General features: G+C 49.8%; 1 protein-coding gene across 6 annotated transcripts in view; it reads right to left on the bottom strand.

The window, feature by feature from the left end:
* SPTAN1 (spectrin alpha, non-erythrocytic 1) overlaps positions 1 to 25,639 on the bottom strand; it is a 60,253-nt gene that overhangs the window by 14,387 nt on the left and 20,227 nt on the right. For 3 of the 6 annotated variants that reach the window (XM_022578561.3, XM_089913812.1, XM_089913813.1), the window contains exons 10-39: positions 24,566 to 24,667; positions 23,557 to 23,694; positions 22,938 to 23,048; positions 22,296 to 22,373; positions 22,029 to 22,184; positions 21,597 to 21,801; positions 20,636 to 20,817; positions 20,035 to 20,278; positions 19,712 to 19,834; positions 18,921 to 19,138; positions 18,051 to 18,143; positions 17,617 to 17,751; positions 16,399 to 16,547; positions 15,254 to 15,313; positions 13,940 to 14,138; positions 11,790 to 11,894; positions 11,333 to 11,356; positions 10,514 to 10,549; positions 8,329 to 8,376; positions 7,478 to 7,569; positions 7,101 to 7,245; positions 6,828 to 7,009; positions 6,166 to 6,265; positions 5,848 to 6,045; positions 5,600 to 5,746; positions 4,418 to 4,521; positions 4,150 to 4,312; positions 1,963 to 2,094; positions 1,552 to 1,689; positions 632 to 736 (exon numbers count right to left, since the gene is read on the bottom strand). In XM_022578561.3, coding sequence (XP_022434269.1) covers positions 632 to 736; positions 1,552 to 1,689; positions 1,963 to 2,094; positions 4,150 to 4,312; positions 4,418 to 4,521; positions 5,600 to 5,746; positions 5,848 to 6,045; positions 6,166 to 6,265; positions 6,828 to 7,009; positions 7,101 to 7,245; positions 7,478 to 7,569; positions 8,329 to 8,376; positions 10,514 to 10,549; positions 11,333 to 11,356; positions 11,790 to 11,894; positions 13,940 to 14,138; positions 15,254 to 15,313; positions 16,399 to 16,547; positions 17,617 to 17,751; positions 18,051 to 18,143; positions 18,921 to 19,138; positions 19,712 to 19,834; positions 20,035 to 20,278; positions 20,636 to 20,817; positions 21,597 to 21,801; positions 22,029 to 22,184; positions 22,296 to 22,373; positions 22,938 to 23,048; positions 23,557 to 23,694; positions 24,566 to 24,667 — 3,912 coding nt within the window. The remainder of the gene's footprint in view (positions 1 to 631; positions 737 to 1,551; positions 1,690 to 1,962; positions 2,095 to 4,149; positions 4,313 to 4,417; positions 4,522 to 5,599; positions 5,747 to 5,847; positions 6,046 to 6,165; positions 6,266 to 6,827; positions 7,010 to 7,100; positions 7,246 to 7,477; positions 7,570 to 8,328; positions 8,377 to 10,513; positions 10,550 to 11,332; positions 11,357 to 11,789; positions 11,895 to 13,939; positions 14,139 to 15,253; positions 15,314 to 16,398; positions 16,548 to 17,616; positions 17,752 to 18,050; positions 18,144 to 18,920; positions 19,139 to 19,711; positions 19,835 to 20,034; positions 20,279 to 20,635; positions 20,818 to 21,596; positions 21,802 to 22,028; positions 22,185 to 22,295; positions 22,374 to 22,937; positions 23,049 to 23,556; positions 23,695 to 24,565; positions 24,668 to 25,639) is intronic. The other 3 variants (XM_089913815.1, XM_089913816.1, XM_089913814.1) reach the window with 2 other exon arrangements.

The raw sequence follows: 25,639 nt of genomic DNA, 5'->3' as shown, positions 1-25,639 counted from the left end.
GTTAACTTGTGATGGGTTTATTATTTTAAACGAATTAACACATTTTTCTCAGTTTTCTTACATTGCTACAATTCATAGACCTTATTCAGATTTCACCAATTTTTATATGCATTTGTGTGTCCCTGAGTATGTGCAAGTAGTTCCATGCAGTTTTATCATATGTGTAGATTTACATAACTACCGCCAAGATCAAGATACGGACCTTGTTCTGAGAGCACAAAGGAACTTCCGTATAGTCTTTACAGTTGTACCCCTACCCTGTCCCTAACTCCTGGCAACCACGTATCTGTTCTCCATCTCTATAATCTGTCGTTTTGAGAATATCATATAAATGAAATTATACAGTAGGTAACCTTTTGAAATTTTTTAATGTTTTTGAAATTGTTTTAAAAAATTTAACTCTAAAAATTTAATTTTTAATAATGGCAAATTCCAATAGATAAAACCTACATAACTAACTCTCCTAGGGGCTCTCAATAATAGTTCAGAGTACAAAATGGCCCCGAGACCACAGCGTTTGAGCACCTTGGCTTTAAGGGATGAACATCACTGTCCTTCCCCGAATGCGCCAGGTGCCTTAGAGTCACGCGCGGCCGTGTCCCAAGCCCGGCCTGGCGCCCCCTCTGCTTACCTCATGGGCAGAGATGTCCGCCTCCAGCAGTTGATGTTTTTTTAGCAGGTTGTTCACAGAAGCCAGGTCTTTGCCATAATCCTCAGAGGCCAGCAGGGCTTCCACCTGGCAATGAAACATGAAAGGGAAGGCTGCCATCTGGAGCGCATCCCTTGTCCTGGCAAACCCAGGATGCCCACTCGTCCCCCAGGCCCCCCCGTCTGGACAGCTGAACTTCCCCACCACACGCTGCTGCTGTGCCGGCTTGGCGTGGACCCTCCCCTGGGCAGAGAGGCAGCAGCTTGGGCAAAGACTAATGTACAGAGATGTTCACTGCAGCAAAACGTATCCCCCAAAGCTGGGAGCACCAGTGTGGCCAACAGTATGGGAATGGTTAAATTATGGCCTAACTCTGTGATGGTCTAAGGCAGTTATTCAAATGTTCAGGAAGACTTTTCATGACTTGAAATAACACCACCAATACGTCCTGATGAAAAATTACGTCATGAGCTCAAATGCACATAAAAGAACAGTTGCACAAAAAGTCATGGAAATAGGTGTAGACCAGAGAGATACAGAATAGTGGTCTTTAAAAATGTTTTATTTCTTTTTACTTTCTGTACTCTCCGAACAGTCTACAGAGACCGCAGGACTAACTCTGGACTCCGGGCTCTTTGGTGTTCTGGTTTCTATCTGGGCACCGTGACAGCGGCCTGCACACAGACCCCACCACCCACTCCTGTTTGCATTTTCCTATGGAAACAAGTGACCCACGTCCAACCAGAGATAAGCTCTCTCTTGTGTAAACATTCCCTCCCTCTGACTACAAACCCCTCAGAGTACACAGCTCACACTTGATGATTTCTGTTAAAAGGGACGTCAGGAGAGCCCTGCCTTTCCACGGAATCCTCCAGTGGGGAAGGGAAGCCCCGCGGCCTCACCTCAGAGAGCCAGAAGTCGAAGTCCTTGATCCCAGTGTTGAAGTTCTGCTGCTTGTTGGCTTCTTTCAGCTTCTGGCTCTTCTCAGCCGACTTCTGCACCAGGAACTGCCACTGGTCAGCTAAGGCGGCCAGCCGGGCCTGGGCAAGAGAAGAGAGCTGTTGGACATGGCCAGCTCCACGGTCAGCGCCCTCTCTGGAAGCCGACCTGACGCCCCTCACAGAGGAGGACAGAAGATGCTCACAGGAGCCACTCTCACTAGCATCCCCTCAGCAACGCAGCCAGAAGTCTTCCGTTTATTCTCCTAAGACTGCATTCTAGAGTCATCATCAAGCTGACGGTAACGCTGAAAGTCAAATCCAGCCCCCTCTTCTTCCCGGGCCAGGAGGAGGGGAGCTGGGGGGATGGCGTACCTTGACGGCGTCCTCGCTGCCGGCACAGGCCCCGCGGTCAATGAGGGAGTTGCCCATGTCGATAACCCCTCGAATCCGGTCCGCATTGGCATGCAGTTCTGCTTCGAAGGCCTGATGCTTCTGGTGCTTGCTCTGAAAACACCAAAGAAACCCTGCCACAACCTTTCGAAACCAGGTCCTGCTAGGCTCTGTCTTTTCAGGGAGAAGGGGTTCTCAGAAGGGAGGGAGTGGTAGCAGACTCGAGGAACTAGGGGCAAGTGTCAACATTTTTACAGAAGGTGATCAGAGAATCTGTGCGAAATACTTTAGGGGTCAGTCTGATGGAAGTTCAGCAGAAGGTCCGAGCTGGGAGGAAGGAAATGAGTGCACCAGCTCAGGAGGAGGTGAACTGTGTCAACTCCTAAGTCAGTTGGACTAGCTATCTGTGAGTGAAATCCTAGAATTATACACTTTCTAACATTTTGCAGGAGCTGGTAACGGCCAACTGTAGTTTTGGATCTACTTGTGCATCAATTTCCATCCACGGCTTTCTCCTTAGTGGAAAGCAGCTCTAACTAATAACACACACATATGGCCCTCTCATCACCTAAGGTGGCAGGCACTATGAAACAAGGTGTCCGAGGGCCAGCCTCCCCTCCGTCGACAGAGAACAAGGCTACAGCTGCCGCAAACCCTGGCTTTGCCGGCTTCTCATCTGGCAGCTGCAATCAATCAAAACCGCTGGATTTGTCAAAATCCAGGCTTGACTGTAGGTAAGAATTTCTTTTTGCTAGAAGAGAGGGCTGGGAGGATGATGGGCATCTGAGGCTGGGGGGCACCATGGGAGACAAGTGGGAGGATGCAGCTGTGGGGCAGTTCTGGGTGAGAAATGCGGGGTTGCAGGCAAGAATGTGATATGGGGAAAAAAGAACTAAAAGGAAAAAAGCAGTACAACTGGGGAAGGATTCTGCATCAAATGTTTCATTTCAGGGGCAGCAACTGTCAAAAGATGGAGCCATGTGGCTGGCGAAATGCAGCACCAACCTGAAGCGTCCCGGCACCAACTCTGCGCCCAAGCCCAACTACAGAAACAGAGAGTCTCAAATGCCCACGCGTCCCGACAAAAGCCCCTCTTCTTCTGTTTCTCGTTCTGATCGTTCTTTGGCTCAACTCCCATCCATTCTATTTCTTCATTTCTTCCAACCATTTAGGCAACTTCTAAGCTACACTTTGACTGGAAAGTCTCTTTCCCTGCCCCTCGGGTAATGTTCACTTGTATCTTAACCTCTCACCCCCAGTTCCCCTTAGACTTAGGAAGCAGATCACCTGCCTCTCTGTGGATCTCCAGCTGTCCCTCTCCAGTGGCCAGCACTTCTGGATGCCAGACTGCGTGGGCAACGAGACTCTCACACCTGGCCCTGCCCTAGTCCACCGAGAGCCACGAGCCCAGAGCAAGAGGAACCCAAGTTTACGCAGAAAAAGCGATTTCATTTTTTAAAAGAAGCACACCTCTTAAAAGAAAGCAGTCAGCTACTGCCCCCCAGATCAAACACTGTGCACAACCTGCCTAAGTGATAAATTAGGAGGGGGAGGGGGAGCGAAGGGCTGCAGGCTAATTACAACAGAGAAAGCCACATCCCACGGGGACACTTGAATGGAGGCTGATGGATGATTAGAAATGAAAAGCATGGATGAGGAGACACCGGCAGAATCTACAATTGCGAGAATCTACACACAAGAGCACAAACACTGGAGCTCGTTTAACTAGAACTCTTAAAAAAAAAACATAAAACTTACCAGCAGCTTGGAAAGCTACAAAAATAGATTAAAATAACGAGAGTTCAGTACACTTATGTGAATATGCACATCAGCTATTCAACAGAAACTCATTTTGCTGTCATACTTCCCCTGGGAAGGTGAGCATTCAGGAACAGCAAATACAAGGGGGGCCTTTTCTGCAGACTCTTTAATAGCAGACACGGTTTCAACAGAGGCAAATGAGGAAAGCGGCTTCTGAAACGGCTCTCATCATTTAAGTGAGGCTTTCCCACCGGTTCATCTTATTAAAATACTTTTTCTCAGCATCACTGGGGGTACGAGGAAGTTGTCTTAGAGGTATGTCCCTCTTTTAAAGATACCTTATTTTAACAAGATCTGCTCAATAACATAGGCTACTTTGGAGATAAACAGCTAATCTGTTCAGCTCACCTGGATGTTGGTAGGATCCTTATATGACTCATCACTTGCAGTCTGTAATTTTTCACTGATCCAAGCCTCAATCTCATCCACATCCCGGCTGAACTGTTGGAGAGTCTGCGATTCTCCCAGCTTTGACCTTTTCTCAATCATCTGGGCTTTCAGACGTCGCCACCTGAGAAAGTGAAACCGAGAGCAAAGGTGAGCACCCCACAGAACCAGACAGGCTGGGCCGCTCACACAAGGGCGGCCAGACCCGTCGGCTGCACAGACCACCCACCTGTCCAGAACCTCATTGCGCCGGCTGGAGACGTCGCCTTTGGCGTAGTGGCCCCCGGCGATGAGCTGGTCGGCAAAGGACTGCAGGGCGGCGATCTTCTCCTCCTGTCGGCAAACAAGACGCGTGAGGTCAAGGCGGGCAAGACGACTCCGCCTCGCCTGGACTGCAGGTCTCGAGAAGACAACGGTTATTTTGGGTGACTAGCTGGTGATGCGATCAGAATACACTGACACTCTAGAAGCAGGAGTGTAAAAAGCCAGAGGAAAGCTTGATTTCAATCATTATTAGAGTAGAGTTTAACTCAAGAAGATTCCAGGTCACGCTGGGGTGGGGCCGGGGCTTGAGCACCAGCAGACGTCACGTACAAGATTAGGTTTCATAAGAAAACACTGTCCGATTTTCAACAAAATGGTTTCTAAGCCAAGGAGTTTTGCATCTTTCTGGTTTACGTTCATGGATTCACTTACCTACCCATAAGTTTGTTTTTCTTCCCTTTTGGTATAAAATTTTTTCCCTGTGGCATCTCTGTTATTAAAAAAAAAAAAAAAAACCTCAGAAATGGGACTTCCCCGGTGGCGCAGTGGTTAAGAATCCGCCTGCCAATGCAGGGGACACGGGTTCGAGCTCTGGTCCGGGAAGATCCCACATGCTGCAGAGCAACTAAGCCCGTGCGCCACAACTTCTGAAGCCCACTCGCCGAGAGCACGTGCTCCACAACGAGAGAAGCCACTGCAGTGAGAAGCCCGCGCACCGCAACGAAGAGTAGCCCCTGCTCGCCACAACTAGAGAAAGCCCGCGCGCAGCAACAAAGACCCAACGCAGCCAAAGATAAATAAATAACATAAAAAAAGACACAAATTGGATAACATGAACATTTTTAAAAGTATGCCTCAAACGAACAAATAAAACCTCAGAAGTGCCAGAATTTATATATAAAGTTTAAAAAACTATTAATGCACGTCACTTTTCCTAGAATGCACAGCTCTGCACTGGACCCGATGGGGACTACGCTGCTTCCTCTGTAGTCAACACCAAGTATTTTAATTTGAGGATGCTGCCAAAGCTCTGCAGCTGAGTTAAGCAAACAATAACTATTTTTTTCTCTCGTCACTGAGAAGGGAAAGGAGAATACGCCAACAGAGAGACCGAAGATGTCAACCTGGAAAGGTACAAAGGCCTCACCTGGACGTTAATGGCTTTGTCGAAGTCCTCGTGTTTTTTGATCAGAGCCTCCACGCTGTCCAGCGAGTCCCCTTTGTCTTCGGTACTCAGGAAGGCCTCCCGGGCAGCCATCCAGCTCTCAGCCTGCTCGCAGTCCCGATGGAACAGCTGAAGAGGGGACGGGCGGGTGAGAAGACAGAGCCTGTGGCGACGACATACCTGGCCAGAAACCCTGCAGCAAACAGGAAGCTACTGTCCAGCACGTGTACCTGCAATTCAAGGCACTGATCCAACATCATCCTGCGCTGGACCCAGGCCTTCTCCAGGTCTGCCCGCTCCTGATCTAGAATATGTAGTTTCTCCTCGATCTCGGGGCTGGCGTAGTGCCCATGGGCCAACAGCTGCTGCCCAAACTGCTCGAACGCCTGGAAAGTGCCAGCCCTGGCGTCAATTTCCGTCCGGTGCTCCTGCCAAGAGGAGGGAAGGGATTAGGTACCGGCAGGAGCTGCCCACTCTCACGTCAGCTGCAAAGGCCCTCCCAGCCTGGCAGGGCAGCCACGTCTCCGCTGCTCCGCAGGCCCACCTACCTGGTGTCGCTCCAGCAGGGCCTCGGCTCCGGTGACATCCTTGGCTAGCTCGTCTGAGGACACCAAACCTCGGATTCCATTGATCCAAGACATGAGGTCCCTGGAAACCAGATCCACAGAGGAATGGCTGTTACGCTACCTGGCAAGCAGGCCTTCTGCCCAGGAAAAGAGAGAACTACATAATTCTTATCTCAGAGGGCTATTTGGGGTTAATCTAGTTAATCTACCGAATGGGGCTAGAACTCCAGGCAAAGTATTTCAAAGCTTCTTGTTTGTCTTACTGAAATAATAAGAAAAGAAAAACTCAAGAATTCCTCAGAGGAAGAATGAACAGGTTTATAACTAAGATCTTCTCACCCTACAGAAAAACAGGTTCTTACAGACAGTAGCTGTGGTTAAGTTTTCTACAGCTTCAAACGCAAATGCTTTTCTTCAGGATTAAGTTTGTTTTTTGTTTGTTTTTTTTTTTGCTGTGTGGCTCGTGGGATCTCAGTTCCCCAACCAGTGATTGAACCCACACCCCCAGCGGTGAAAGTACCAAGTCCTAACCACTGGGCCTCCAGGGAATTCCCAGGATTAAGCCTTCTAAGTGCTAGATCCAGGCATGCATTTAATCCAGCTAGAAAGGCCTCTGGCCCAGAGCCAGCGAGCCGGCTTCTCACCGGAAGTCGCTGAGGAAGCGCTGCAGGTCGTGGGAATCGCCCAGCTTGGCCTTGCGCTGGTCGGCGCGCTTGCCCAGGCTGCTCCATGCCTGGTTCAACTCGGTGCACTTCTCCTGCAGGTCCTCTGCCGACTCGGGGTGGGACTGGATCAGGCGCTCGGCCGTTTCCCCAAGGGAATTCACCTGGGGAAGAAAGCGGTGAGCAGCAGGGAAGGAGGGAGCGCAGCCTCGGGCAGAATCGCAGGAAGTCGGCTCCACACGCACGTCCTCTCACCTTGTCGCCGAGGGCCGCGAGGTCCCTCTCAAAGCCCTCGTGCTTGCGCTGCAGGGCTTGGACACTGGCCAGGTCGTGGCCATAATTGTCTGTGTTTAGAGCCTGGTTCTTCTCTTCGATCCACTCTTTGGTTTCGTCAGCATCTCTGCAGGTGGGACACACGTTCAAGTTAATGAGTGCTGAGTATGGCTGCCTCAACCTCAGGCCAAGTAGGGAAACTTCATTTCACTGGCACCACATATGGATCCGCTTAGCGTTGCTGACTGAGAGCGCCCACCAGGTGCGAGAGCACAACCATCGACAAGAGCCAGCCGCTACCGTCGGCGTGAACCCAACTGTGGCCTGCTCGCCCCGTGCCAGCCCCGGCCGTCCCTCACCTGTGGAACCTCTGCACTTCGTGGGCGCTGCCCAGGATCTGGCTCCGCTCCTCGGCCAGCTGCTGCAGGGACCGCCAGCGTTCGTTCAGCTCCTGGGGGAGGACAGCAAAGCGTCAGCCACACCAGACTCTGGGAAAAGGGCCAGAACCAGAGGAATGGTGGCTTAACGTGAAAGGAAAGGCTGGGGCACAGATGATTTCCTGTTTCCAAGCTTCCTAGTTCAGTCGATGAGCACGCCACGACAGCAAAAGTCCAGAAAGCCAGACCCTGCCACAGCTCGCCGGACGCCACGGCGCGAACACTCCACCAACACCTGACTTGGAATCACCGCGGAAGCAGGAGAGACGCCGCTGACTTATCTTCACTCTCAGCGCCTAGCCTGGTGCCGGCCTCAGAGCAACTGCTCCCTAACAACCACCGAGTGGACGAATCCCCAAGTCTACTGCTCCCCAACACCCCGCACGGCTGCATCGCCGGGCAGCAGCAGCAGCCCAAGGAGCGCAGCGCAGCTGCAGGCCCTTGTACTGGGGAGACAAGCCAGCTCGGGGTCCAGAAAGGAGGCAAGAAAGGCAGTCACTGCCTTCCAACAATACGCTCCTCGCAGCTCCGGGCCCTCCTGGGGGTGAGGGAAGGAGCTCACCAGGCTCACCGCCAGGACCAGGCAAGCTGAGCACAGCCTCCTGCTGCACAAAGAGAGTAAAGAGAGTCCTGGCCAGGACACCCTCGGGCCCAGGAGAGTGACCAGTGCTACAGTTCATACGACTAATTAGGACAAGAGCCTTGCTGAAGACAGGAGAAGGAGACAAGGAAGGAGACCGGGGAAGACAAGGAAATCTGCCATGGTTTCTTACCTTGATGGAATTAAAGGTGGCCACGGTGTGAACCATCAGGCGAGCAGACTATGTGGGGAGGAAAGCAGAAGAGCAAACTAATCAAGTGTCTGCTGATTAAGAGAGAAATCTGAGGTGCAAGTGCTATTAATTAGGTTCCAAATGTCCACCAAAATGACTGTAAAAGGGTACCATCAAATTTCTGAGCAGAGCAGCAATGAGAGTATCAACAACTAGAAAGTCAGGCAGAAACCCAAGTGCACAATCACACCCAACTCAATGATTCATTTTACTCGAAGAGTGAAAAGAGCGGTGAAAACCACAATTAAAACGGCTGGTTGGACAGGAAAAAAAGGCTCAAAGACTACTGATTGGTGTCTTTTTCTTGTCCCTACTACAGGAGAACAGTCCAGAAAACACACTTAGCTGAACAAATGCTGGCGGCTGGGACTATTTAAATAGCCAAGGACACCACTAATCTCATTTCTGTTTACGGTTACTGGACTGTGGTTCCTTCTAACAGTATCCCCCTTGAACTAAGGGCAACAGCCTTATTAGATGAAAAAGAAAATACGCTGGCGAGTTAGCTTCCTTCTCATCAATGTAGTCACTTCTAAAAATCAAACGCCCCTTGGGATCTCAGAGCCTGCCTAGTTTTATCAGAAAGAAACCCTACTTGGCAGGCACTGTGATGCTCGTAATCTTCAAGTATGTAAAGAAAAGGAGGAGCTGAGCTTGGACGCAGGGAAGTTAGGCTCCTAGGATATTCCTGTGACACACCCAGTGACGTGTTCAACCAGTGTGGGTGCGTACAGGGTTTGGAAAGCAGACACCCATTGTTTCGAATCCTTTTCAGAAACAGGAGGTACTGACTGGTGTTTGTCAAGTCATCTGGAGTACGTTTCTGAAAAAATACCTGTTACCAGAAAAACTCTGGCAGGAGATCAGACAGGTAAGGGTGCTGCTCATTCATGTCACCAATGATTGAATTTTGCTATGCAACGAAAATTAAGATTGAGAAAAGAGGAGAAAGCTGAATCCAAGGAAAAATGTACCCTTCCTGCCAATCTGGAGCCTATTTAATAAGCAGAATGGTCAGAGCCTGGAGGGATAAGGAGGCCAAAGAAACAAACCCCTTTCAGCCTAGGTCGTCACAACAGGTCAGGCCTCATGACAGGGCTGAGAAGTACCAACCTAGGGACCGGTGTGGGGAGACTTTTTGTTTTTAGAGGTTTTCATGCTTTCTTCAGATTTTAGGAAGGTGTACTTTCATAAAGTAGAAATCTGCTCTTTCTAGCTTGTCTATAACTCGAGTGGCATATTCCTGAAGAGCTGGGTCAGGAGGAAAGATGCTAGAATTGGCATTTAGGCAACTAGTTCCATAATCACGGCTATAAACGCTTCACATGAAAAAGCTTATCCCCTGTCCTCCTGGAAGTTATGCCCACTCTGGTCAAACACCACTCCTGGATCTCTCTGGAATAATGTCCACTGCAGCTGGTAAACATCTGGTGTCCCCCCTTTATGTGTCTCGTCAGGATGTGGACCTTCTCTCAAGCCTTTCTTAGGCCCCGGGAGGAAGCGGTCAGGCAGACGATGAGTGGAGCTTACGCTCCTTTTCATCCTCACATCATGTGTCCTTTTGGGCTGTAGTCCTATTGGTGGGACCATGCCTGACTATGCAGTGTGACCTCTGTGAACTGCAGTCACCCCTGTAACCTTGGTACCCGACAGGGAATGATCCCAGGACCCCCCGAGGTACTAAAATCCACAGATGCTCAAGTCCCTTGGAGCCGGCGCCCTGTATGGGCGGGTTCTGCATCCTTGGATTCAACCAACCATGGATCGGATGCTAGTATTTTCAATTGTCGGTTGGTTGAATCCGAGGATGTGGACCCACGGACGTGGAGGGCCAACTGTATACCCTGGCAGCGACAGTGCATGATAAACTCGACCTAACTGAATTTGTGCTGAGCGTCTGTAGGGAGACATTTTGCTTCTGTGTATTAAGCACCCCATTTCAAGGATGACAGATTCCAAGAATACAACACCAGGGTCAGAAAGACACCAGGCCAAACAAGTCCAGAAACAACCACAGGCTCAGACAAGCCTAAATACTCAGATAACAGGCACGCCAGAAAAGGATGTAAAGTATTTCTGTTCCTGGAAAACCTTTGGAAATAATAATTTGCACAGAAGCTCTTACCTTCCACGGGGAGGCCGTCTTGGAATCAGTTTCATCCTATTCAAAGAAAAAGGAGGCAATTTAGGCAGCCAAGCAACTGTGCACAAAACAAAGCAGCCCCGGCCTTCCCTCTGGACAACAGGAAGTTCACAGAGAAATCAGCTGGAACAGCAATTCCCTCTGTGACTCAGAACTCAACACTGGCTGGCAGCAAACTGCAAGGCTGCTCGAGGGAAACGAAGCAAAGAAACAGGAGAGAAAAGGTCTTCCTTTTTTAATGCAGTAGCAGAGATGGAGACAATGGGGAAAGTTAATAAAATGTCCAGCGTTTCTTTATGTCATATTCAGAGGACTCTTTGAAGAGGGATAAACACACCTAAAGAATTGCTGGGGAGGGAGATCAGCTCGGTGGTTTGTGACCGCCTGGAGGGGTGGGATAGGGAGGGAGGGAGGGAGGGAGACGCAAGAGGGAAGAGATATGGGAACGTATGTACAACTGATTCACTGTGGTATAAAGCAGAAACTAACACACCATTGTAAAGCAATTACACTCCAATAAAGATGTTAAAAAAAAAAAAAGAATTGCTGTGGAAAAAGTTCTAGGTAACTGAACAGAGAAAAAACTCTTTTGATCTTTGGAGGATGGCCAATAGAGACCAACTTCTGCTATTTCTTTTCTTTTTTTTTTTTTCTGCTATTTCTTTTCCACAGATTTTTACACACAAAAGGCATCTCTTGAGGTTCAAGAACAGAAATCCTTATGAGGCTCTTGACTTTATACTCTTCCCAAGAGCTAATCCTTCTCAAGTTCAAGTTCCACACGGGGCACCGGACACTTACCCTGGGCATCGCGCCGTACACCTCCTACAAGCAGAGAAGAAAACCAGTTCTATTATTAGAGGAAATACACACTTCTAAGTTACACTCATCATTGTCACGTCAAACCTGGAGAGAATTCCAAAAAGACAGGCAGCCTGACTGGCCAGAGGAGCTTCTTAAAGTCTAAAAGAGACCAAGTGTTCCTATGTAATACCTTTTCTTTATTTAAGGGACTGCATGAATTTATTACTAGTTAAGGGCTAAAGAAACATTCAACAACTTCTACAATATTTAATGGGCATAAGGAGGACAGCTGTTTTTCCCTCCCGTCAAAGGTAACCAAGACAGTGTAGGTCACACAGAGAACCTGTGCCCTGGCCACACTCTGTGCTACGAAGCACGCGTGCTAGGCTACGCAGGATGAAGGGGGAGCCAGGCTGCTTCCTTAACAGACACGGTGCAGGGGCCAGACCCCCACCTGCTGCTGCACTGCCTGCACCTCCTCCGCCATGAGACCTTCGGACTCCAGGTCTTCAGCCACCTTGTTAATGTCCTTCAGCCGTGACTCATTGGCCTTGAGATCCTTCAAAGAAAAAGACATAATAACTAAAACCCACAAGAGCAATTCAAAGAAGAGCAACAGGTACTCGTAAACTATGGTTTGAATATATAAATTTCTGTCCAATAGGTATCTTATAGTTTTTCTACTCCTTGACGGTCACCTAAATCAGAAAATGCTGATTGTCACTACCAAGGAAGTAAGAAAACAGTAGGGCATCGGAGACGGTCTGTCTCATGTTTACTGAACTACCTGTAGTTAATAATAATCCATTATTGGGACTCCCCTGATGGTGCAGTGGTTAAGAATCCACCTGCCAAAAAAAAAAAAAAGAATCCACCTGCCAATGCAGGGGACACGGGTTGAAGCCCTGGTCCAGGAAGATCCCACATGTCTCAGAGCAACTAAGCCCGCAAGCCGTAACTACTGAGCCTGTGTGCCACAACTACTGAAGCCCACACACCTAGAGCCCGTGCTCCGCAACGAGAAGCCCACGCACCACAACGAAGAGCAGCCCCCGCTCGCCGCAACTAGAGAAAAGCCCACGCACAACAACAAAGACCCAACGCAGCCATAAATAATTAATTAATTTTTTAAAAATCCATTATTCTGGTTGGAGATTCTTTTTTTTTTTTTTTTTTTTTTTTTGCGGTACGCGGGCCTCTCACCATTGTGGGCTCTCCCGTTGCAGAGCACAGGCTCCGATGCGCAGGCTCAGCGGCCATGGCTCACGGGCCCAGCCGCTCAGCAGCATGTGGGATCCTCCCGGACTGGGGCACGAACCCGTGTCCCCTGCATTGGCAGGGGGACTCTCAACCACTGCACCACCAGGGAAGCCCTGGTTGGAGATTTTTTAAAAACCTTTCTTTGTGGGGGACAGGACACATGTCAAAACTGTGATGAAATTTTAATGCTAGCCACTCTGGGAGAAAAGCCCCTCAACCCACCTGAACTGGTTATAAGAATACTTTTTTATTTGGCCATACCGTGCGACATGCGGGGGTCTTAGTTCCCTGACTGGGGATTGAACCCACACCCCCTGCATTGGGAGTGCAGAGTCTTAACCACTGGACCGCCAGGGAAGTCCCAAGAATACTTTTAAACTGAGGAATGGATAAACAAGATGTGGTATATACACACCATGGAACATTAGCCATAAACAGTTAACAGATCACTGATCCATCTACAAGGATGAACCCTGACAACATTATGCTCTGTGAAAGCTGTCAGCCATAAAGTACATGATCTATGATTCCATTTATAGGAAATGTCCAGAATACATAAATCCAGAGACAAGAAGCAGCTCGGTGGCTGCCAGGTGCTGGGGGGCAGGGGAGAGGGGGATAAGGAGTGGCTGCTTAATGGGTCTGTGGTCTCCTTTAAAGTGATAAAAAATGTTTTGGAACTAGACAGAGGGGATGGTAGTGCAACACTGTGAATGAACTGTTTCTGAATTGTACCCTTTAAAATGCTTAACTCCATGTTACGTGAATTTAGCCCCAATTAGAAAAACTACTTTCACACATTCGTATGTGAGGTTTAGGAAAGTTCTTTTTTTTTTTTTTTTTAATATAAATCTGATTTTTTTTTTTTTAAATTTATTTATTTATTTTTGGCTGTGTTGGGCCTTCGTTTCTGGGCACGGGCCTTCTCTAGTTGCGGCGAGAGGGGGCCACTCTTCATCGCGGTGCGCGGGCCCTCTCACTGTCACGGCCCCTCCTGCTGCGGAGCACAGGCGCCAGACGCGCAGGCTCAGTAGTTGTGGCTCACGGGCTTTGTTGCTCCGTGGCATGTGGGATCCTCCCAGACCAGGGTTCGAACCCATGTCCCCTGCACTGGCAGGCAGACTCTCAACCATTGCGCCACCAGGGAAGCCCTAGGAAAGTTCTTAAAACAACATGTAGAAAAAACTGCATGTATTTCCTCAAAACTAAACTGGTGTGAGAAAAGTTTCGATTAAACTCGTTTAAAAATGGCTACAGAGATGAAGGAATATAATCACTGAATTTTCATTCTGGTAATCCGCAGCAAAAGTCAAGAGAACCAAGTCCCCGAACAACTTTCCGTACCTTCTGGAAGTCATCGAACTTCTTCTGCAGCACTTCGACCTGCTCCAAGTCTGCACCGACCTCCTCGCTCGTCAGGGCCGCTTCCTTCTCGTTGATCCACTGCTGTAGCTCATTCGCTTCACGGAACAGCATAAACTTCTTACAACTCTTCTCCAACATGCCTTTACGCTTCTCCCCCAGTTCCAGCAAAGAATGGTACCTGATGTAATTCGAGAGGGTGACAAGAGGGGGCAGGGGAGACAGTTAGCTTCCTACAGTGGCAAACTACCAGCTGTCTCCAAGATGTGGGTCCCAGGCTGCGAGTTGGTAACGATGATGCCCTGGTGACAAAGTATCGGAAGGCAGACGAAGACCCCGAGCACCCACAGGCAACCTCAGGGACAAGCACACACTGCACTGTTCACAACTGGGTGGCTGGGTGGCCCGGCACACTCATGCCCAGCCACGTGCGCACTGACATCACAACCACAAAGGACCGAAACCAAGCGTTTGGCACACCACCACAGGCTCCATGCGACTACAGCTGCGCGATGAGATGAACTTGCTGCGCGTAATGTATACAGAGGGCTTGTTCTCCTGCCGTGTGATTCTGCCAGCAGCCCCCAGGCGGTGGGGGAAGGTATGCTGAGCTATCTTAAATAGCCTCATATAGGATTTTAGTATCTCCGGAACAGTAGGAAATTTCTACTGTTTCTAAAATAATACATTTATTTCTCAGAAAGTTTTGGCCACTTCAGAAGGAGAAATCACATAAATCCCATTTCATTAGCTGAACGTTTCTTATGAAGAGACTCAAATGACACTCTCACGCTGGGGAACTAAAATACAAAAGACTGAACTTCTGGTATCTTTAAAGATGTGAAAATGACAAGCTTAGTACAACTGAGTTAAAATTCCAAAAAAAAAAAAAAAAATCTAGAATCCATTCTAAGCTTCCAGAAGTGAAATAAAAAAGGAACGAATTACCAAGTATCAGAGCACTTTACGAGGCATGTGGTTTCCTGCCTACTGAGGGCTATGGCATCATCGGCCTCCGGGTCTGCTGAGAGCGGCTGGTCCAGCACAAAAGCCACCAGCAGGGGAACCAACAACACTCTGAACACACAGCTGCACAGAAGCAACCAACGAGAGAAGCGGCCACAGCTGACACAGCTTCACCCAAACCCCTTCCCTTGTGAGCGAAAGCTGCTGCCGGAGACGGGCCCCTCCCGCCCCTCGCCTTCCTGGACCCACGAGCGCCTTCAAGAGAAGCGGCAACGGAAGGATGGACGGGGAGCCAAGGGCGGCGCTCGGCAGAGCTTCCAGCCTACTCACAGTTCTTCCACCTGTTTCATACGCAGAGACACGCTGCCGGCCTCCTTAGTTACGCGCGTCCTGCACAGAGGGGCACAGCAAAAGCACGCACGGATTAGTGGGTTAATCCACGGGGATGGAAGGCGGCGGCTCCGATGGGTGCTGTGACAGCGGAGGCTTTGAGTGGGGAAAATTAGGGAGTCATTCAAGAGCTCTTAGAAGCAGGCCAGGCCGGGAGTAAAATCACAGTAAGGAAAGAGCAGGAAAATCAAATTAAATTAGAGGGTTAGTTCACCTTCATTTTCCTGACGTCTGCCACGCTTAAGGCAGTAAATGTTCCTGTGCTAGAAACACTGGTCACTTCGCAGAGCCAGGCCAGGGGATACAGTGACCGCCCCGAGGAAGAGATTCTCCTGAGGGCTAACACGCAACTGTAGTCAGATATCTGGTCCACTGTTTTGCTCTCGTATTTATGATCCAGGCCAAAACCTCTCATTCTTGTCTTAACAGTAACAGAAAACGTCTAATTAAGTGTATAAATAACTGATCTTCGCGGGGATCATCAGGGTCAGAAAAGTTCTATTATTCTAAACTCTAGTGAGGATGTATTTTCTGGGTCTCTCCCAAGTGTCTAAAGCTTTTGATTTCATTAGCAGAGTAAGATATGCCCTAAAGGAGGGACATAGATCTTTATGGGGGCTTAGCTACAGGAAAGAAGACAGAGCCGATGCATAAAAAGTATACTCCATTCTCAGAGCACAAAGTCAATAGACGAGACGCTCCCTACGCGGCCTTTTACAAAGGGCAGAGCAGGAGGGGTGTGGAACAGCTAAAAACCCATTTCAAGAACATCTCCTGATCTGAGGACAAAGACTGAGATGGTGGTAATTTGCAAATGTCTAGGAAAAGAAACTTGCCAATGCGGGGGAAGACAACAAAACAATGGAAAACAAAGGTACGGGTCAGGGATTTTAGGTTCCAACAGAGTTGTGTGGGTTAGAAGCGACTTGGGAAAGGCAGGAAGAGTGTGTTCTTGAGTGCAGACAGGCATCATAAGAGCATTTGCTCTGGAGCCTCAGGACGCTGCCTAAACCTCAGCCCGTGCGTGACGCAGACTAAGCCCCAAGCGGCGCTGGGCCCTTCGCGCCCGATGGCGAGACCCTTACTGGTTGTCGATCTGCTCCTGCCGCAACGCGATGCTACCCTGCTCCTCCAGGAGGTTCTCCCGGGAGGCCGACTGCGCAGGGTCCAGCTTCTTCACGTACGCGGCCGGCACGAAACCCTGACGATCGTTCACCTCCACTTTCCACCAGTCCTAAGTGGAAAAAAAGAGAGACTTGAAAGCCAATTCCTCCCCTGAGGAAGGAAGAATCCAAGGAGGCCTGTGTGCATACAAAAGAAAGCTCTAATCACGGCAAGAGAATCCCGTGACGTGCCAAGTATGCAGATGGTCACAGTGCAGCCCCCATGACTCGGGACAGGAAGGCCAGCCTTCTCTTCGCGTAGACGCCCTGCAACTGTGCTAATACTGCAGCCATGAGCCACACTTAAGTAAGTTAAGTGAAATTAAACAAAAACGCAGCTGCACTTGCCACACGTGAAGTACTTCACAACCACCTGCGGTTAGCAGCTACTGTAGGGCCAACACAGACATAAAACATCCACCACCACAGAAGGTTCTACTGGACAACGCTGCTGTTGAGTGAGTCAGTCAGACCGGATGGTTGGTTGAGGGTGAGAGTCAACAATAAAGACACCAGTCAGGTTTTCTCAAACTCCCACGACTGGGGTAAGCTGAGGGTGTGGGAATAGGAGGTTCTTGACAACGGCCGGGCCGAGGACACTTCCCCAGCCTAGACCGAGAGGGGAGGCAGGCTCTTTGGGGATCAGTCCTATGACACGTGGAGGACCATGGCCTCACTCCGAGGACACTGCCAAACCAGAATGTGTCAGGCGAGAAACGCTGATGAACCAGGCAGCGTTCAACTTTGAGAAGACGGAGCCTACGGGGTGACGCTGGCGCCGTCTTCAACTGTCTGCTGTAGTCGTACAGTCTAGAACCAACAGGTACAAGCTACAGAGGAGCACACTTTGATTCAAGAGAGAAAAAAATTCCACTTGGAATTTTTTTCAATGGTGAAAAAAGCTACCCTTGAGAGGGTGGGTCATTACACTAGCTTCTGGGTATTCAAGGAAACAAGACTGGTCATCTTGATCACAGGCAAAACAGGATAAACCTGTATGAAGTGGGAGGTGGACCAGGGAACTAAAGTCTTCAAATTCGAAACCAGCCTCATCCTGGAAAGACACACTCCCTAGACGCCCAACTGAGCGCAACTGGCGGTGCTGATGGAGAGCCGCCCACGGCCTCTTTCTGCGCTTGCCTTGTTGGTGCTGTTGAGCAAGGTGAGAATATCCCCTTTCTTCATGGTGACCTCTCGAGGGCTCTTCTCCTGATAGTCGTAGAGCGCCAAGACCAGCTCCTTCCCGGTCTCGTCATCCATGGGGGCCACTTGTTGCTAAAAATCCAAAGGAAGGGCAAACAAAGTTACAGGATGTCCCCGGTGTGGCACCTAAGCCCACGGCGGACTCCAACTTCCACAGCTGTCCCAAATTGACCAAACACACCTTTGTGAGAGTTCTTCTCTGAAGCTACCAACAAAATCTGATTCAGGAAGTTCAGCTGTCTTGGGATCTTTGAGGTCACAAGAACAACACCCATGACCGTGACACCTGCTGGCCGCATCCGGGTCCTTCATCTTCCCCGGCCCCCCAGCCCCCAGGGAACTCGCAGCTGCTGAACGGAAGCCACACTCACCCGGCATGACTGGGCCTGCTCTCGCAGAGCCTGGATGCTGCTGCCGTAAGCGCTGAGATCCGACATCAAAGCCTCGTGTTTCTTTAGCAGAGCCTGGAACCAAAATAACACACGGCGACCCTGAGCAAGAAGCCAGAGCCGCCCTGCTGCCTCTCCCACACGCCACCTGCCTCTGAAATCTGTTTAGTTACCCGGCGACCTGATCAGTCCTCCACTCTCTCCCCCTTTTTGATAAACATTTAATTTGGAGGAAATACTGTGATTTCTACTATAATCTTTTCAGCCTGCCTTTACATGCTTAACTATGCAACCCCTGAAACACATGAAGGGACATAAAGAACAACATCACACGTACAGCAGATCCACCCCCATCCTAAGAAATAAACATTCCCGACAAGTGGCAGCTCCCTCGTCCAGGGAACCTCGTTCCCCGCCACACTCGGTGCTTCTCCATTTTCCTCTACCGCCACTTCCAAAAATCATCTCAGGTCGTGTCAATATTCAGCTCACTGTGGTTTTTGTGAAGACTGGCAAGAGAAGAGGTAGGCACACGGCTACACCTAGACCTTTATGAATAAAATTTAAGGGGTCCACTAAAAAAAGATGACTAACAAAGAACTGTGTTTATGTACGTAGGTGTACGCAGGTGGGGGAGGAAAGATGAAACAAGAATGGAGAAATGGTCACGGCTGATGGTGAAAGGCCGTCTCCTCTCTTCTTTAAGTATGACTGAATTTCCATAGTAAAAAGGGAAAAAAGACGCTGAAACACTTCGAAGGGCGACAACCGTGAGGCTGCACCTTCCACGTGGTCATTCTCCTAGCCAGCCCCAGCCCCAGCCCGAGCGCGGCAGCCCCCAGCTCGCCTCACCTCAGCCGAGTCCTCGTCCTTCCCATAGTCGGTGCTGCCGACGATGGGCTCCTTCTCCCGCATCCACGACTCGGCCTCGTTGGCATCGGCGAAGTACTGCTGGGCCTGCAGCGAGTCCTCCAGGTCCTGACGCCGCTGGGAGGCCTTGGATTTCAGCGACTCCCACTTCTGGTTCAGCTCGTGGAGCTTGGCCTTCACGTCCTCTGCAGCAAAATGGCCTGCGAGGTAGGCAGGGGAGGGAGGACAACGAGAAGCAGGTGGACACGTTGCAGCAGGACAAAAACGTCCTCTGTGCGCTCGCAGCACCCACGACACTACATCTTGGGGAGCCAGGCCCCTTCATATTTTCAGTTTTACGAGAGGTCCAGGTTCCAGCCCAACAGATCTGCTTGTCTTCTGCCTCCTCAAAGCATGAAGTCTATCTAGACTCTAAGAAGGAGGGTATCCCTAGTTGGTATCAGTGATGTTATCATAAAGAAACAATAAAAATAACAGCCCCCACTCCCCCAACTCCCAGTCATGGAGACTCACACTTGCCGGGCACTGTCTCAGCCTCCTCAGTGTCTGACCTTGTTTAATCCTCACAACTGTGGGAGCAGGTGGTATCATCCCCACCTCACAGGTAACAAGTTCAGCTCAGAGAGGTTATGGGCAAGTCAAAGTCATAGTCAGGAGAGAGCGGGGACGGTCCTCAACCCCACAGCCCAGCCTGACTCGGGTCCGCGCACTCAGCCTTCCAAGAAGAGCGCCGTGAGGAATGAGAATGAAGCCACTTTTCCGACGACACCCACCTTCATCCACCATGGCGTTCCCCTTCTGTGTAACTGCTTTGATGCGGGGCTCATGTCCGGCAATCTCTGCTTGGAGGGCTTGGTGTTTCTTTAGCAGATTCTGGACTCCAATTAAATCTTTGCCTGAAAGAGAAACCACTCCCAAGTCACCCAAGCCATCAAGAGAAGAGGCAGCGTAACTGTCACTTAGCTTCCACCACGGTTTACCTAAACTTCCAGTTCAACTTAAACTTGACCTTGCTCACTCTGACACTGGTCCCCTTCCTGCCATAAGGGTAGAGCCCTTTCCCAACTGGATTCCTGTCCGATGGCGGGAGGCTGACCTCTGTTGGTGGACGCAGCAATGGGTTCTTTCTCTCGAATCCATGTCTCCTCATCCTCGACGTCACGGAAGAGCTGCTGCAAACGCAGAGAATCTGCCAGCTTCTGCTTCCGGGCAATCATGGGCTCCTTGAGAGCCTCATAGCGGGCCACCAGGGCTTCCTGCTTCTTCTTGATGTTTTCAGCATCAAAGTGGCCAGCATCCTGGAACTGGCGGGCCTGGATGGTGATGCCATCGATTCGATCCTGGGAACAGGTAGGACAGAGTCTTGAAAGCCTGGCCCAGCGTGGGGCAACTATGTTCTGGACATTTCTAGGCTGACTTTATTACTTCAGGTGTGGTTTGCTCACAGACCGAGAAAACATAACAGGGTTCTTTTCCCATACCCGAGAGCATTCTTTCTGCCACTGTTTCCCCTCATTCTGGGATCCCAGAAAAGTCCGAGGGAAGGCAGTCTAATTTGAACAGAAGCATGTGGCGCACACATGGTTGCCTAAGAAAATCAACACACTTCACCCCTCCCCTCACCAGCTGCTCTTGACCAACTGGCCACTCTCACTCCTGTGCTCACTGGCCCAAAAGCCGCGCCCAGGTCACCGTACCTGGTGTGCTGCCACATCGGCCTCCAGCAGGGCGTGCTTCTTCTGGAGGTTCTGGACATTGGTAAGGTCTTTGCCGTAATCGTCCGAAGCCAGGTGACCTTCCACTTCGTACAGCCACAGTTCGATGTCCTCAACGTTGCGATTAAACTGCTGCTGCTGGTTAGCCTCACGGAGCTTTATTCCTAGTCACGGAGGCAAGTTTGATTGCATTAGTTAACACTGTCCTTCTGCCAGTGTGCTCTCAACAATGGCACCTCGCAGAAGGACCACGGGGCAGGATCCTAGTTACAGCGTCACTGCTATCAAGAGGGTGAAGAAAAATCGCAGCCTCTGCTCCACCTTTTAGATGCTGAAGTGGAAGTCGTTTAAGAAGCCTTCTAACCCCCATGGGATAGGGGCTGGCGAATGGTTAAGTGCCCTTGGCTCCTGGCTGAGCTCTGATTTTCAGAGATGAGGCCCAATTCAGTCAGGCCCAATGACCAAATCATCCCCTTCTCACTCAGGCTCCCTGCCCTCCCTGACCAGCACGCTCAACCACATTCACCAAATCAGCAAAGCATCAGTAACCCAGGGCAGGTGACTCCTACCCAGGAAGTGAGCCCGAGTGCCCAGGTCACCCAGCTCAGCTTGCCTGGGTGGCACATGTCCCCAAAACATGGAACGAGGGAGGAAGATTTAATTCCCCAAACGGCCTCCCGTAACCCCGTGCACACCTTCTCTCACGTGTTTTTTTTGTTTGTTTGTTTGTTTTTTTGCGGTACTCGGGCCTGTCACTGTTGTGGCCTCTCCCGTTGCGGTTGCGGAGCACAGGCTCCGGACGTGCAGGCTTAGCGGCCATGGCTCACAGGCCCAGCCGCTCCGCGGCACGTGGGATCTTCCCGGAATGGGGCACGAACCCGTGTCCCCTGCATCGGCAGGCGGACTCTCAACCACTGCGCCACCAGGGGAGCCCTCCTCTCACCTTTTAGTTCCGTGGCCTCCAGCAGTTTCTTCCACAAACTGATGACCTCATTCATTCGAGCTGCCACCTCGTCCTTGGCATAGTGGTTGACGTCAATCAGCTTTTGCCCGGCTTTCTCCAGGGCGTCAATGCGGCTCTGATTTGCCGAGAGCTCAGCCTCAAAAGCCTGATGTTTCTGTACTTTCCCTTGCAGGTTGGATGGGTCCTGCCAAGGAAAGGAAGAAGGGGGTTCTATCTTGAACCTAAGGACATCAAGTTATGCTGCATTACCCTCACACTTATCTTTATAGGGGGACGTATAAAACGACCAGCTTACATTAAACAGTGTATATTTTGAAATTTCCGATTTCTTTGTTTAGCTACAATTTGTCTGTGAGTGCTGTGTTTAGCTTACTAACCAAGTGCTACATGGCAATGCTAACAGGACATTACTTTGTAAGCTTCATCCGTGGCGGTTTTCATCTTCTCATTGACCCAACTCTTGAGCTCATCAGAGTCACGGAAAAACTGCTGCAAGTGGAAGGAGTCAGCCAGCTGGGCCCGGCGATACATGGCTCTCTCGTGAAGGGCGTTGCGGCGGCTCAACAGCTGGAAGGCAAGGCTCGCTGTGAGTCTCCAGCTCTTACCCCCCCCGCAGATCAGGCTCAGAAGGGCCACCCACGGACAGAAAGGAGGTGTGTAAAGAGGCTGCACACCTACCGCATCTCGGCGAGTAGCCACATCTTCCATCGCATAGTGGTTGTTCTGAATTAGCTTGGTGGCAAACTCGTCTAAGGCCTAGGAAGAAGAATAAGGTTCTTCACTGGTGAGCGACTCTTCCACAGCTTGGACCCCAGAGGAAAGTGCAGAGCAGGGCACGGAACGCTCTAGACCTGAGCACAGGTCAAGGTTTTCACTCTGAGGTTGGCTATGACAACCTTTGTCCCTCAACTGTTGAGTTTTTGCTGGATGTTCTTAGAGGGTACAGAGTTACGCTAGCTTCACTCAGGACTGGACACATTAGCTGCAGCTAACGGCACAGCAGGAACTGATGGAGTCAGATACGGGTCAACAGCCTTTCAATTCCTACTTCTAAGGTCTGTGTTCAATGGGAAAATCTCTCTTACATCAATTCTTAATTACTTTTAGAGGAAGGTAATCTCAACTTGGAGGTTTACATCAAGAAAATGACTTCATTCTAGAAGTCGTGCTGTGTCTCCAACAAGGTGGTCAATCATCACCGTGAGACTTTAAGCACCCGGAGCCTTCACTGAACCTGCTCAGGAACCTTTTGGAACAAGACGAGACCTCTGCTGACTCTCATGATCATTTGAAGGCACTGACAGCAAGGAGGGGTCTTACTGTAATCTTCTCCTCCTGGGCACTGAGGGATTTCTCGAAGTCCTCGTGCTTCTTGAGAAGCGCTTCCACGCTATCCAAGGAATCTCCCAGGTCTTCATTCAACAGGAACGCCTTACAAGAGGAAACAAAGTGTTGAGATAATGTCTGATTCCTTTCACCTCCTAAGGCTGGACAGCAAAGGCTGTTCTGGCAGAAGGACAAAAAGAAGGAAAGAAGTTCTATGGCTATTACACCTTCAAATCTCCCCCAGAAAGCCAGAAGCCTCTTCAGATTCCCTTAAAACTAATCCAACAAGAGCATGAAATCCTTGTTCCACATTCCACTGAAACTTTTTTCCAATAGCTTCTGTTGCTTCTATTAGATTTAAATTACGCATAATGCTATGTTCTAAAGAAACAAAATCTCTTTAACAAAACACTTCACGCCATCACACTCCCCTGAAAAACTGGGGCTTTTTCTGAGGGCCTTTCAATCTCGGCAGCAAGGACCGTGCTGGCAGAGCCCACAGAAGCTGGCAACCCCTCCACTTGACGCAGAACTGAACGAGTGGTGATCCCCACACAGAATGCGCTAACTGAGCAGCAGACAGCGCAGGCAGCCAGTTCCCATCCCCAATCACCTCCTGTTTGCTCATCCAGTTGTCCACCTGCTCAGTGTCGCGGTAGAAGAGCTGCAGGTCCATGCACTGCTCATACTGCTGCCGCCGCAGCTCCCACAGCTCCAGCAGCGCGGCCCGCTCCTCGGAGAGGATGGTCAGCTGGGAGGGAGAGGGGGCAGGTGGAGGGAACCTCAGTGCCCACGGCCGCTGGGCAGACACAGAGGCTGCCCTGGCATTTCCAACCCTCTGCCAACCTTCAGGCCTCTGTTCCGATTTAAATAAGGGAAGGAGAACATTTCCTTGCACGTGTCAGGCAAACCACAAGAAACCAGATCCTGAGCGGCTTGCTGAAAGTTTATGTTAAACCTAAGGGGGTGGCCCTGCTCGAATGAATCTAGAATTAATTTACTGCTACATTATCACAAATAATGTTAGGCAAAAATGGCAAATAAACCCCTAGGTAGAAGAAAAAGGGCATCTATGTAAAAGCGAGGCGGCATAAATGGAGAAGGGGCTCTTAGGTGAGAGATGTCAATTGAGTGGGTACTCCCCAGAATATGCTGACTAGACCCAGGAATGCCCTAGGCTTAATTTTTAGGCTCTAAAGTTAATGACAATAAAGTTTGTCTTTGAAATGTCTCTTCTTGGTCTCTATAATATTAAAAATATATATCGTTATCTAATGTTCCTCAAGCAACTTTATAAAGATACTTTGAAACTCTGGAATTATACACATACATACAAATAATACAAATTTGTTTCCTCTTGGCTCCAACTACTAATGCAGGACTCAGCTCCCTGCAAAGCCCCCTTTAAGTAGGAAATGTGTTGCATGCATCCCAAACAAATGGAACTTTCTCTCCCTGATCAATCACCACACATCTTCTTTTTAAATCTCTGGAGCTGCTGCTTCCAGGCGGAATCTCTTGTGTAAGTTTTCTCACACACCAGGGTGAATGCAACGTCTGGATATTTAAGGCTGGATAATAGCTTTCGGAGACTTAGTAAAAGAGTCTTTCTCCTCTCTTACCTTCTCCCTCACTTCATCTGAGGCGTAATGACCAGCAGCAAGCAGGGCCTGTCCAGACTCATCGGCAGATTTAAAGCTATCTTCATGAGCATCAATTTCACCCTAACGGGGGGGGAAAAAAGGACAATTTATGCCCAGCATTTTGTAAAAGAAGAGGAAGTTACTGAATTTCACATAATCATTACAAATCAGGAATATCACATCTAGAATGAGGAAAAAAATCAAAGATAAGGCCAGGTTTCCGAATAACAGCCTAGGTCATCGAACAGGAGAGCATCATTTATTAAGAAGTCTGTTTCCTACTGGCTTTTTGTGCCACCTGTCAAACTGTCAAGTTTCCACACATCTATAGGGTCTGAGCTCTCTGTCTTCTGTTCCATTGGTCTATTTTGGGTCTTTCTTGTGCCAGATGGATTTCTTTTTTTTAACATTTAAAAAAATTAATTTATTTTTGGCTGTGTTGGGTCTTCGTTGCTACGCACAGCCTTCTCATTACGGTGGCTCTTCTTATTGCGGAGCACGGGCTCTAGGCGCGCGGGCTTCAGTAGTTGTGGTACGCAGGCTCGGCAGTTGTGGCTCATGGGCTCTAGAGCGCAGGCTCAGTAGTTGTGGCACACGGGCTTAGTAGCTCCACAGCATGTGGGATCTTCCCAGACCAGAGCTCGAACCCGTGTCCCCTGCATTGGCAGGTGTATCCTTTTTTTTAAAAATAAACTTACTTTATTTTATTTTTGCTGCATTGGGTCTTCGTTGCTGCACGTGGGCTTTTCTCTGGTTGTGGCGAGCGGGGGCTACTCTTCGTTGTGGTGTGCAGGCTTCTCATTGTGGTGACTTCTCTTGTTGGGAGCATGGGCTCTAGGTGTGTGGGCTTCAGTAGTTGTGGCACACGGGCTCAGTAGTTGTGGCTTGTGGGCTCTAGAGCGCAGGCTCAGTAGCTGTGGTGCACGGGCTTAGTTGCTGTGCAGCATATGGGATCTTCCCGGATCAGGGCTCGAACCAGTGTCCCCTGCATTGGCAGGCGGATTCTTAATCACTGCGCCACCAGGGAAGTCCTGCCAGATGGATCTGTTTATG

The sequence above is a fragment of the Delphinapterus leucas genome, chromosome 6, assembly GCF_059928025.1.
Source record: "Delphinapterus leucas isolate spDelLeu-1000000601 "Yukka" chromosome 6, BTC_Dleu_Yukka2, whole genome shotgun sequence".
Classification (NCBI taxonomy): Eukaryota; Metazoa; Chordata; class Mammalia; order Artiodactyla; family Monodontidae; genus Delphinapterus; species Delphinapterus leucas.
The sequence above is the reverse complement of the archived record's forward strand: the minus strand, read 5'-3'. Positions and strand labels throughout refer to the sequence as shown.